We start from the raw sequence: 13,976 nt of genomic DNA on the forward strand, positions 1-13,976 counted from the left end.
ACGCCATTGTGACGATGTCGAGGTTGAGATTGAAAAAGATACTGTGATTTGTGACGGGACCGGGACGGGGTTGGATAGGGTGGCTCAACAATGTGGCGGCAGCGATTGTATGCACGGTAAAAATGTGTTTCTAAATTGGTGGCTTTATTTTTGAATCAGTCAAGTTTTTACAGTATTTCAAAAATTTGTTCAGCTCTTATTTTATTCAGATTGCTTTTCTCTGTGTTGCAGCAGAAATTCGAGAATTTTTTTTACTATAAGTCATTCATAATTAGTTATATCCACATACACATGAAACATGAACTTAAAATAGACAAGACTAAAACCAAAAACTGTATGAACCGGTTTTGCATTGCAAACCGTAAATGGCAATCCCGAACGCGAACTGAATTACTAATACGACTTTCGTGATTATACTTTTACATTATATCGCACTAAAATCACAGAGTTTCGAACTGTTTTTTTGCTGTGTTGTATTTCAATGAAAGGATAGATCCCTCTCGTCAAACTCTAGCAGAGTTAATACAGAATTGAAAGCCAATATGATCTAGTTCCATTTTTTAGATTAACTGCGATTGTAATTTCATCACTTTCTGTTCATAAATTTGATTTAGTCTTGCAACATTTCCTCGACTTCCTCCATTGGTTAAGCTACTTATGTCGGTCATCAGTTGAAGTGATAAATTTTTGTATAACAAAATTGTGCTTACAGCACTACTTTGGTCAGATTTGCTGTATAGTTCGCTGATCTTACACATTTCATTTCTTGAAAATAATAATGGTCGAATATAAGGTCTCCATGTTTGTGTCAAAGTGGTGTTATTATTGCTTTTTTCGAGTAGTTTGTTTCATTTGACAGTTTTCAAGAAACCTCAAAGGAACCTCTGTAAAAACCATCAAAGCATTTTTTTACTTAAAGGAAAATTTTAAATTACTTTTGAAAAATTTGTGTAATATATTTGTTAAAGTTTATTTCATTTTTAGAATTTTTTCAATTTACAATTTAGACATGCTTATACTCCCTAAAGGAGCTAAATTTAGGTAAACCCTCTAATTTATGCAATTTAGTGCACATCGGTCACAGTCATATTGGTACGATAGCCACAAAAGTTTCGGTTCACTTTTATCCTCATCAGTAAAAAAACGGAACTTCTCTACCACCGGCACATCAGTCCCGACCAGTCGTTCGAACGTACACGTAAGTTGCGTGTCTACCTAGAGGCCCAGTCAGCTGTTAGGTACTGACGAGGAGAATCCGAAACACAAACCATCGGACTTAAATTTAAACATGTTTTTGCGTTAGAACTTTAGAAAAAACATTAAACGGGATATGAGAGATGTTGCTCAATTTTTATTAATAAATAACTGTCAAATGGATCTCGAAGCGAAATTTTTTACTCTCATTTGTACCGTACATCACAGTAAATTCAAATAGTTCCTAGACCCCGTATCGTCGGACAGCGACATTCTAACAAAAGACGATAGACCTATAGTGAGTTTGCAATGCTTTCCAAAATTTATATTTTTTTGTTAACGATCTCTTTTAAATAAATAGTTTCCCTTGAAAAAGGCCAACACCAGAAGGCCGAAACATCGGGCAGTAAACAACCATCATATTTCTCTAAAATACTGTGACAGCCGTTTTCAAATAACTCAAAATCTCATCATCCCAGTCGTTTGAACATAACCTTAATAAATAACTGTCAAAAACTCTACGTACTAAAATTTCTTTACGCGCTGTTACACATTCCGTTGTAATTCATTCGTAGCGATTCCGTTACATCGAATTTTATAACCGGTCACCCCTCAAAAGTTTAAGCACCAAGCCTTTATGCGAAATTTGAGCCGGATTTCGTGTATGATGAAACTGTATGAAAGTACTGTGCTCTTATGCTTAAAGTGGAGCTACGGGAGGGGAGGGGGTGTAAGGTCTTTTCGGTGAAAATATATACACCTAAACTCAAAATCTCGTGAAACGACCGTTTTGAAATTTCGCAGTTCTTTCATTTCGTAGGTAACTACGGGAGTGTTTTATAAAATGATTTTCGAATTTTTGGTTTCTAAGTGCCAAGAAGAATAAAAAAAGCGAACATTCCCCGCTGTCTGGGGAATGATCTGAAAAAGAACTATGCATTTTATAAAATTGGTCTAATAGATTTTGAGTATGATATACACTCAAGTTTTTTTTTACGCGGTTTTTTTTTGCGCGGTATTTTTTACGCGGTTTTTTTTTACGCGGATTTGGAAATTTACGCGGTTTTCATTTACGCGGATTTTGAAATTTACGCGGTTTTCATTTACGCGGATTTTGAAATTTACGCGGTTTTCATTTACGCGGTTTTTGAAATTTACGCGGTTTTCATTTACGCGGATTTTGGAATTTACGCGGTATCCATCAATGAGGTTCCCTTTATCGCGGATTCTTAAATTTAAGTGGTCTTCATTTACGCGGATTTTGAAATTTACGCGGTTTTCATTTACGCGGATTTTGAAATTTACGCGGTTTTCATTTACGCGGATTTTGAAATTTACGCGGTTTTCATTTACGCGGATTTTGAAATTTACGCGGTTTTCATTTACGCGGATTTTGAAATTTACGCGGTTTTCATTTACGCGGTTTTCATTTACGCGGCTCGTATCCCCCGCGTAAAAAAAACCTGAGTGTACATTGCCGAACAAGTTTTCGGCGAGGCGCTTTACTCGCTCAATTTTTTGAATTTTGCCATGAAAGTTTGGGGAAATATTGTCCAATTATAGCCTATGGTATGGAAGTAGATGAAATATACTCACACTCCTATAGCCATAATTTTTATGTCTTTACCAAATTAAACTTTCCGCCCCTTTTGAACACGTTAATTGTGTTTTCTTAACTCAATACACAGTCGGTACCATGGATATCTCAAAAACCACTTAAGCAATCCCCTTACTTTTTTCGTTCAAGAGCTTATTAATTTATCTAGATTTGATAAGTGATCCCCTGGGACCATATTCAGGATTCACTGGAAGTGGCCATCGCGGCCAAATGGCCCCCAAACTTGTTTTGAACGCCTTCAACCACCTTGTGAAGCACAGCAGATGTCTTTGACATGTCGCATGATGAAGGTTTGTGATGTGATGAAAGTGACTCCCAGGGAGCAGATTCTGGATTAACCGGTGAACCGATTTAGTGTCCTCGTAGTTTAAAAATGGTTGGAATGGTTCTTTCGCATAGTCTACTGCCACATACACTGACTTTATCATTCGTGAAGCCATTTTTTCAATGGATCCAATGAGCATTCATGATTGGCATCTTGTGACCGGTTCCAGGGTCCTCGGGGTAGATTGGCCAAACCTCAAATTATTTTTTGATGATGTCCTTTAGTAAATTCTATAAGATTTAAAAAAGTCCTATAGAAAATTTCGATGTTTTTAAAAAAAACCCCAAATGGCAAAACTGATTTATCCCAACGCGATCCGGAATAACTCCGGTGTTTTTGAATCATGGTGGTCTTTTGTTCTTTAGTATGAATTTGAAGAATTTCTGGTTCTTTTGACATATAAAGCATCGAAATTGGCCAACTCTATCCAGAGTTAATAATCTAAAAAAAAAATTTTTTTGCGGGAATCCCAACCCGAGCTTTTAGGTGTTAAATAAATTTTCCACCTTGGGCCGATTTCTTCACCATCGCTTAACTTTTAAACCAGGTTCACCAGTGCGTTTACACCTGGCTTAAGCGTTAAGCGAGGGTGAAGAAATCGGCCCCTTAGCGACAATATCTTAAATCATCAGCTTCTGTATTAAACCGAAACGTGACGAATGAAGAAAATTTAAAGTCACGTAAATAAAAATAAAAAAAGTATTAAACCGAAGAGTTTACTGCATAGCTTCACTCATCTCGGCCCACAAACATCAAAAAGACAAACGATCACCAGATCAACAATGGAACAGTGTCGCTTATCTCACTCAATACAATACAACACAACACAACACAATACAATGTAATGTAATGTAATGTAATGTAATGTCACGTCACGTCACGTCACGTCACGTCACGTCACGTCACGTCACGTCACGTCACGTCACGTCACGTCACGTCACGTCACGTCACGTCACGTCACGTCACGTCACGTCACGTCACGTCACGTCACGTCACGTCACGTCACGTCACGTCACATCACGTCACGTCACGTCACGTCACGTCACGTCACGTCACGTCACGTCACGTCACGTCACGTCACGTCACATCACATCACGTCACGTCACGTCACGTCGTGTCACGTCACGTCACGTCTCGTCTCGTCGGGCCCTGGGGCCCTATTCTCACAGTCACGTCACTTGGTGACTAGAAGGAAATTTTCTTCTAGTCACTAGGTGACGTGACTGAGAATAGGGCCCCTGTTCTCCCAGTCACTAGGTGACGTGATTGTGAGAGTAGACCCCTAGGAAACGTGTATGTGAGGATAGGGCCCAATGACCCAAAAGATTGAGATGTTTAGTCTTTATTCAAAGATTCAGCGACGTTAGTTTATATCTCTCCTTGCCATTGTTTCGTTTTGCTGATATTTATCACGCCTATTCTGTGGGGCTTGTGACGTGAGACGACAAATCGCAATTCACTCTTCGTGGCTTTTCTCGCCCGATTCTGAGAATCGATCCGGGTGAGGATTCCCCTTGCTGTTAAATTGGCGTCTCACATCACCCGAAGTGACTCTTCAGAATTAGGTGAGAAAAGTCACGTAGAGTGAAGTAAGATTAGTCCTCTCACGGCATGTGAATGCCACGCAGAGTATGGCCGATTGTTACTGAACAGACGGTGTGTGATGTGAGATGACAAGGGCCCTATTCTCACAGTCCCGTCACCTAGTGACTAGAAGAAAATTTCACTTCAACCTATGTGACGATTCTGAGAGTGACATTTTCCATTGCCATAAAATGGGCGTGGGAAATGTAGTGCACAGGGAGGTGAGGTTAGTTTCCTCACGGCACTTACCGCACAGAGTAAGGCCGAATATTTTTTTAGTAAGCCCTTGAGACGACTAATCTCACCTCACTGTACGTGACTTTTCTCATCCGAATCTGAAGAGTCACTACGGGTTACGTGTGACGCATATTTAACGGCAAGGGGTGACTCAGATTCGCTCGAGAAAAGTCATGGAGAGTGAGGTGAGATTGGTTGTCTCACGTCATACGCTGGCAAGGCGGGAACCTCAATAGGGAAAAAATGATACGATCTTCTCTGCGGAGTCTAACAAACGGCGTTTTATTGATCCGAAAAACAAGTGTGAGTGATGTTTACTTCTTTTCGGAATGATCATTTCTAGACAAACATCTCAAATGGCCCTAAGTGCAAATAACTTAACTCACCATGAAACTTTTCAACATTGTGTCAGTACAGTACAAATCAAAAAACTTCGACTAGCATATTATGCAAAGAGTTAAGGAGCATGCTCTCATTTGCACTTAACACCTCTTGACATGTTTGTCTGCATCCTTTGAGTGTCCAAAAACTCATGCGTGAAAATAGCAATAACCGACGGGGTCGGGTCAACTAGATAAATAAGTAATAATATAAAATATCAGAACACTAGTCACTCGTCCTAGACTTATTCCTGCATAATCTTGTAATCTTGTCGTCGCATTCCGAGCCGGTATAGTTGAATTTATCTTTCCCCATTGTGTCCTTCCATTCGGCAGATCCATTTCCTGCGCGGTCACCTGTACGAAGTCGAGACAATCATTCAAGCCGGATTAGGCCGATTCACCTGGCAGTCATTCAACATACAGGCATACTGCGAACGATGCCAACAGGTAAGTGTGCTCCGGCCTGCTACGACCATCGTATTCTCGTTCGGTAATCCCGCGGGAACAACGGTGGCACAAAATACGGTCGATGAATTATTTTTTTTGGTTTGGCTTTTTTTTTGTTCGGTCGTTGGTTGTGGGATAATAAATTGAAACGATTATGGGCACTGCGAGAGGCATTGTATTGCTGCGTATGAGGTACGGTGGGCGGACATTGATGGGAGTAAAATGGTCGAGGAAATGATTCCGTTAAATGTACTGCGGTATTTGGGGAGGATTCTACTCAAGACTTATTTTCGTTCAAATTGCACAAACCTTATTTTTTTTAATTTTTGTTATCATAGTTTTTAACAGTTCCAAATCGACGCAAATGCGCTAGCCAATCCCAAGTTTAGAAATTGAATTACCCAAAAAATTGGTAAATTTGACCCCCGTAGACACGTGCTGCTTTAAGCCGTGTGTTTCACGAGAAATAAAATAATTTTCATAAAGAGCGAGAATAGCCAAATTCAAAACTCATAGATTTCAGATTTAAAATCGAACTGAAATTCACAAAAAATCGGTTTTTGCAATCTGATTTTGCCATAAACGAACCTGTATTCATTCAATAAAATTTTAAATTGAAATTCCTCGTAAAATAGATTATCAATCGCCAGTGCCTTCAGAAGTATTTTTTTCAAAAGACATAAACGGTATTACCGTTCGAAATTTCTCAATCTTATATAATCCCTCCCGGTTTACACCTTTCAATAATGCGCCTTTTTTCCTCCTTCCTTCCCCGAAACGCATGACGACGTCCGAAGTTTATGAAAAGTTTATCCTCGCTGGTATCGCAAATTGGTCACATCAGTAGCGACATAAAGTCACGAATCGATAAACTGGAATCGTTTGCGATGTTCGAGTTCGATCCGGTCGCAGGTAAGACAAAGGAAAAGCGCCCAGCTGCGACGGAAATCGTATTAAAAACTCCGAGCCGGGGAGTCAAGGAGCATACGCATCCACCACATCACCATCACCACCACCACCATCATCACCATCAGCATCATTCTTCGCACACGCATCAGCAGGACCCGACAGAAGACGGTGCCGACGATCAGCTTGAAGCAGCAGCCGCCGCCGCCGAACGCACGGGTGGTAAGCCGAGAAAACCGAAACGGGTCTCCATCTGGGAAATGTCCCGGGATGACGGGGTGAAACCCTGCCGCGACTACTTTCAAGCACTGGAACTGGAGCGGACCGCGAAAACCACTCGGCTGGTGAAACTTTACGATTCGATAGGACCCATACTGATTAAATTGGAAAGTTTGGTGCTCGGTACATACACCGGCGAGTGTCGAGAGTTGAAATTCTACTACAATTACTGGGAGAAGCAGATATTTACATGTTTCAGCAGGTACGTTCGGTATTGCTTCAAACTTGTTTCATTACGTAGCTTGGTTTGGGGAAGCAAGCTTCCGTGCATCATCGTTGTTAGTTGAAATAGAACGCACTGGTCGATGAGTAAGTTTCTTGAACAGGAAACTAGATAGATAATGTGTATTTTATTTTCCTGGAACAATTTTCTTCGACGGTTTCAGGTTTACAACAAAAAACTTGGAAAAGTTCATGCATGACCTACAACAGGAGCACCCACTGTTCGAGGTAGATGCTACGCTTGTGGTGCCGGAGATTCTGATAAAACCAAGCGCTGCCGAAGTTTACGGCATTGTCATCAACTCGGTGACGGATTTTCTGCAAAGGTAATGTATTTCATCTATTTCCTGCCATTAGATTGGATTTAATCGAACCAACTTCCTCACTACTTTCAGACTGAAAAGCTTCCGCCGATGGATGGCCGAAACCTGTTTACCCGTGCCTAGTAATGAAACATATACTTTCACATTTTTCGAAGACGTTGTTCAGGTAATCGTTGAACTGTTTTCTGTGAATCAAGTACTAAAACATCCACTCGAATGTGGAAGGATTTTGTACAAAACTTTACCCCGATCAAAACATCAAATTTTCCTCCATGAATGATGCATCATACCGAGGGATAGGGGCTCTTGAAAGTTTGAAACCATCACTCATCTTTGCACCATCACAACTCAACTGTGCATTGGGTTACGTCGGATGGTTGGTTTTTTGATAGTTTCGATGGGCAACGACTAACTTATAACTGAATAGATGCAACCATCGGAACACACTGCAGTTTTGTACAATTTATCGATATTTTATTTGACTTTGATAAATTTGTTTACCCGTCTCTTTCTCTCCACCATATTACAGATTCCAAAAGTTTGCGAACTTGTTATGAACTTGCAACAAACTATCCAGAATTTAGTGGCTGATGTTCTGGCGTATTTAAAATGGTAATATTTCATTTTTTCCCCGGTTTCTTTCTCGTCCCATATTCACTCCTGTTTGCTTTCCTTGCAAAACACGTCCCATCATTTCCTGTGTGAGTTTTTTTTTCTTAATTCCTTGGCACTACCAAGTTCGCCATCGCCTTGCCGGAAATATGACGATGCAGCACGATTTATGGCAGCAATCAGGAGAGAAATCGCCAGGGAATATCCAAATCCGGTTTGAATCATGTTCCAATCATGTGCTCTCTTATTCCCCACAGCTGGCAAAAGTACAAGAACCTCTGGATGTACGAAAAGATGAGCGTTTGCGAAAAGTTCCTCTCCCAGAACCTACCGCTGGTCCGGCTGGACGAGAAGTTTATCTTCTACACCCAGATTGTGAATGACCTGGAGCGGCACCGTCCCTACCACGACCTCAAATCGATACGGATTAATTTGCAGCCGTTAATTAAGAGCATTATCGATCACGCAGTCGAGTGGCGAAACACGCTGGGAAATATTCTCGCTGCCCGAACCCGACGTCAGATGGTTGAATTGAATGACCACATGCAGGTGAGTGTGTCACTCTTGCCCCACGAGTTATCGGTGTGAATTGAGAGAGAAAAAAAATGGTCTGATGATGAACCAAATTCCCAAAGCTAGTTTCTCGGTGCATTTTTCCCATTCGACGGAGACTTCATCTGTGGTCACAAGCTCTTTCGTATTAAGACGATTTGGGAGCACCGGCGGGGGTAAAGCCACCGGCCAACCGAACGCCGCCCGGGCTGGAGAAAACGTGTGTAGACTAGTTGCTTACACAAGTGCCTCAGGTGGCAGCTTCGTTAGTGGATGAAGCAGATTCGATAGTCGTTTGGTTTGGCTGACAACCGAGTGGATGGTTGGGGGGGGGGGAGGTTCATGCAGGGACACGTGCACAAGCGGTCACAAACTATTATAGGGAAGCGAGGATATTTGAATTTCATCCCAAAGGCTTATTCCCATTCTCTAGAGTGGGAAAAAATTAATGCGCTGGTTTTGCAGTACACTTCCGTTCAATCTGGTATTCTATCATGATTGTTTGATGTTTGCCTTGAAATCTAGTTCAATCGGTTTTGGACAACTGCTTCAAAGTTGTGTTAGTTGAAATTTAAAACGGAACCGGAATGGCAATTTATTTTGAAATTTTGAAAAATCATTGGTTAGTAGGACATGAAACAATCTTATTGCAGAACCACAGAGTATTCAATTTTACCTCGACCCACTCTACGTTTCTCACAAGAACATTTGCATTCATTAGCTTCTATTTAATTAACGATCCATCATGGTGCGGAATACCACAAACTAAACACTCTCCCTCGGTTGGGGATTGTGGTTTCACTTCGCCTGATACTGTGACATCCGGTGTTCCCAAGGTTCCAATGAAATGTTGATTAAAATTTCAAGTAAATAAATTCCAACTGAATGACGTACGGCGTCACCGGGGACCCTGGTTCGCACTTGTCTTAAATATTCAAACTGTTCTTCCTCGTAAGCCCCGAAGGACTGTGACCGTTCGGTTGTGTCCCTCCTACCTGAGCCACGATTCAAAGAGTACATACCTGCCTGCTGAGTTGGCCGTTGTGCAGCTTAAATTCGTGACATCCGACAAACGAACGGATGAAACGACGGGCCCTCCAGTGCTGCTGACTTTGGTTCTGACCAGAAGGAGAGGTGATGTGAGTAGAATAAAAAGTTGACAATACAAATGAATAAAACCTTGACTTGCCGAGAGACCAAGAGCCAGTCGGAACAACTAACTGAGCTATGTTGGCATGAAGGTCCGACGGTTCATGATCACAAGAATACTTTTCATCAGAATTTTACTTTTGTCGGGGAAAAATCCCAAGCGAAAGGAAGCGCAAGTTATTATTTATAGATGGTACTGGTTGATATGGTGTCATTTTTGCGGGGTAGGATGCGAGGATGGGGGAATAAATAATGATCCGGTTCCGGCTACTGTGGGATTAGTTTATGAAACTTTTTAGATCACTCATGTTACGTTGTGGGAATATTTATTCAAAGGTTGATACTTAATTTGAAACCACCGCAACCAAAAATGCTGTAGGTTGAAATTGGACTTTTATGTGGCATGGGTGTTATAGGGGTGGGAATATAAATAAATTAAATTGTATACTAAATGTGAAATTTGCTTCTCGAATTACAGAACCTCCGGACAGAGCTGGATCGGAACGTCAAGGAGCTGTCACATTTCAAGAGTGTCATGCAGACCATTAATACCATCCAGACGACAACACTGACGGTGGAGCTGAGAATACACGAGATGCAGGAGACCTATAACATACTGCAGGAACACCGCATTAAGGTGGGTTGAATTTCAGAAAAGTAAATTTGGTAATTTTGATAAGCTTGGACATCCCTTTCGTAGTCATGCAAATTTAACGTTTTTAAAAAAGTTTGCAAACAAAGCGAAGTACCTACTTCGATTATTTCAAGTTTGTGAAAATAGTACGGCGGCAACCACTTGTCGAGCTGTCATAATTTATCGTGTTTCTTTGAATTACTTTTTTTTTAGAAATTTAGAGGGACCATACGTCCTTGTTTCCCAGGACATGTTTGTAACTGACTGCTGGTGTCCGAGGATGTTGTGAAAAACGCTTGAATTGTCTTGGTGTTTCTCCTCTAGGGCTAATAATTCTCAATCTGTGAGGTAGGGTCGAAACACCTGTAAAAACTAGCATACCAGTACCAGTACGCGATTTTGTTTCCAGTCCCTGAAAAGAAAAAAAATCGAGAAATCAACGATCATCATGGGATAACTTCATTGAGCTCAGTTTTGAATTGGCGATTATGGAACAAATTTAGGCTAAACACAAGCAGTATCTATTCAACTATCAACACGGCTTCACGTCTGGACGTAGAACAGCGGCTAACCTGCCGTATGCAACCTTTAGAATTGGATTTTATGGTACGGTATTTTGCGCTTAAACTGATATTAGTTACACCAACCCATCTGCCGCTTTTGATAGAGTCAACCACAGCCTCACAATCGTTAAAATTAAGAAATTTGGAATAAACGGTGGTTTCTGCCAGTGTTTCGATCCTAGCTCACAGATCAAGAATTATCTCTTTCGGTTGTCATTGTAGATTTCCAGCCACCCACACTTACATCGACTTCTGAAATAGCCCCGGGAAGCTACTTGGAACCGTTGATGTTTCTGTTTTACTTCAATGACCGGTATTTAGTGCCGAAAACTCCTCGACTATTTTTCGCATACAATCTCAAAATATTTCATCTTAACCGGTTAATTTAGGATTGTAAATTCTTCCAACAACATATTGAAACCTTTGCTGATTGTGGGGCATTGAGAATTTTGTGTATGTAAATCCGAAAAATTGCCCTGTATAGAATTCCAAAGTCGGTAAAGAGCTCTGGAGAGAATCTTACCAGGAACTTTTGTTCAAGAAGTGACTTCGTGGTAGGGAGTGTCCACTTCGATTGTTCTGGGTTTTTTACACGCTTGATACGGTCATTCTAGGTAATAGAAAGAAAGAATATATTAAAAAATATTTCAAATAGTGTAAAACACTTCTCAAGCCATACGTGTTATGCAAATTGCTTGACTGTGTTTATGTAAATTTCATTTCATTCCAAATAAATCATTGCTTGTACATAATCTTAAAATTGGCATCCTAGATATGCGCATGAAGTAACTTTTCAAACTGCAATCATTTCCCAATCGCTAGCAACAACTGTATCCGCTTTCTTCCTCGGATACGGAAATCATCATTTTCATTATGCTGGCTTACGATTATCCCCACCGGACCTAGTCGGCGATGGGCGGATTCAGCAACAGTCGCGCTTCTTACCGCCGCATAGAAAGATGAGACATTGATTTCGACACGGAAAACTGGAAACTTTCACCATGATCATCGTTCCCATCATCATCATCATCATGATATTCATCATCATCACAGACATCGTCATGTTGATGAAAACTTTATCGGATTCATTTGCATATTGATGAACGAAAGACTCGCTTCGCCTCTTCCGTGGGTCCCCAGCTGATTGAAGCAGAACCATCGCACTCGACGAGGACGCTTGCTTGGTACCTAACTCGAAGCTTAACCCTGCCCTCTTTTCGCCCTGCGCTACAAGCAAACTTCTAAAAAATCAGCAACAAAAACAACCTTGCTTCACTGCGTTGCTGAGAAAAGGGCGTCTCTCCGCACGCCCTTCGACTGTTTTTGATGGAGCAAACGAAATTCGCGCTCGAAACACTGCGTAAAATTGAAAATTACCGATGCTGATTATGGGGTAAATTTTTCTGCCGAACCTTGATTGAAACCTGTGAAATCGAGTCGCGTTTTCCGGTGCCGAATGTTTTTTTGGTATGGGGCAATCAAACTGAGGTTTTGTATTGTAATTCGGTGTCCAGACTTGAGGCTTCGGGTTGAGATTTGAATTATGCAATGGTAAAAGTTTTAGGGTTGTTTAGGTGTTATGTTGTACTGTCAAGTCGCATTAAGTTAATTTTTTTTTCTATCCCTCTAAAATAATAATACTTGGAAAGTAAAAATTCATTTATTTGAAATAGCTCATAGCGTTGAGTTGAGCTACAATCTATCAAAATTAAAACATACGAAATTTATTCAAAGCTTGCTCCATTATTTGACCAACGATAAAAAAGGGATTTCAAGGATCTTATTTAATAGTATAATGAAAGTTTAGCCTAACGGACATTTGGAATAATTGTTTTTTAACCTATGGAAAATGGTAATTTGGCATAACGAATATTTGGCATAATTTTGAAAGTGATCACACTGAAAGTCATTTGGCATAACGGACATTAGGTATAATTATTTGTACCTTAAGGGAATGATGATATCGCTCGTTCTCGTCGTACGCAAACAGACCACGAAAGCACCTGCCTTGGGAAATTTCTCTGTACCTTTTTAAAGTGTATCAAACTTTCGGATGAATAAACACAAGATTAAACGTTAGTAGTTTACAGTAGCACGTTCAGTTCAAGACTGACTCGCCTTTATTCTCTAATCAGTTAAAACCTAATCTCGCGGCACTCACAACATGAGTGCTGTTGGTATTTGCTTTCATAGTCGAAGAACCTTACAATTCTTCCCTCTTAAATTAAACGTTCCCTCAATCATGCCAATTTTTACAATTTCATTCATATATATTTCTTAAATACTATAAATTAATTCATGCTATTTTTCTTCAAATACACTTTCAATCATTTAAGCTTTTTTTCTTTTTTTACTTAGCAGCCGTTCTGATCTTCTCACTAAAACCTTGTCCGCTTTTTCTGGTTTATTAGCGTGAGATGAATCTTCGAACCCTTTAAAATCTTCCTCCAATTCAATAGAATCCAAACGCTTCCTTTTTCTAGTTGGTACAATAGGCACTACTATATTCTTCCTCACATGATCTTTATTCGGAATCTTGAGTTGACTCTTGTGTGCGCTTGTTGTTACGTTTCCACACGCAACCTGGAATATATTTAAAGATAGTCTTTTTATAAACCTACCTTCTATCCACCTAGCAATATCATTGGATCTATTGTTTTTGACCCAAACCATATCACCTAATAGCAATGAATCAAAGGGATCTTTCGAAACTTTTTTATTACACTTTTCTTTTACAAGGCGCTGTTTATAATCTGTGGGATTTTCAATCAGTTGTCGAGAGTAATGTTTTTTCGGATTGACTAGATCTATTAATGTTTTAGGCTTGTATTTAAAAACTTTCTCTGAAGGAAAGGAACATTCATCATGCGTCAGGCATGTGTTCCGGTAATTTATAAGAAAGTAATTTAATTGATCTTCCGTGTCCCACCCTTTAACTTCGGGTTCTA

General features: G+C 40.3%; 1 protein-coding gene across 2 annotated transcripts in view; it reads left to right on the forward strand.

Annotated features, from left to right (window-relative positions):
• LOC131676668 (dynein axonemal heavy chain 10) overlaps window positions 1-13,976 on the forward strand; it is a 103,479-nt gene that overhangs the window by 26,792 nt on the left and 62,711 nt on the right. For both annotated transcript variants that reach the window (XM_058955902.1, XM_058955903.1), the window contains exons 20-26: window positions 5,675-5,788; window positions 6,586-7,175; window positions 7,360-7,521; window positions 7,591-7,684; window positions 8,048-8,130; window positions 8,388-8,679; window positions 10,310-10,468. In XM_058955902.1, coding sequence (XP_058811885.1) covers window positions 5,675-5,788; window positions 6,586-7,175; window positions 7,360-7,521; window positions 7,591-7,684; window positions 8,048-8,130; window positions 8,388-8,679; window positions 10,310-10,468 — 1,494 coding nt within the window. The remainder of the gene's footprint in view (window positions 1-5,674; window positions 5,789-6,585; window positions 7,176-7,359; window positions 7,522-7,590; window positions 7,685-8,047; window positions 8,131-8,387; window positions 8,680-10,309; window positions 10,469-13,976) is intronic.

Source organism: Topomyia yanbarensis, chromosome 1 (genome assembly GCF_030247195.1).
Source record: "Topomyia yanbarensis strain Yona2022 chromosome 1, ASM3024719v1, whole genome shotgun sequence".
In the NCBI taxonomy this organism is placed as follows: domain Eukaryota; kingdom Metazoa; phylum Arthropoda; class Insecta; order Diptera; family Culicidae; genus Topomyia; species Topomyia yanbarensis.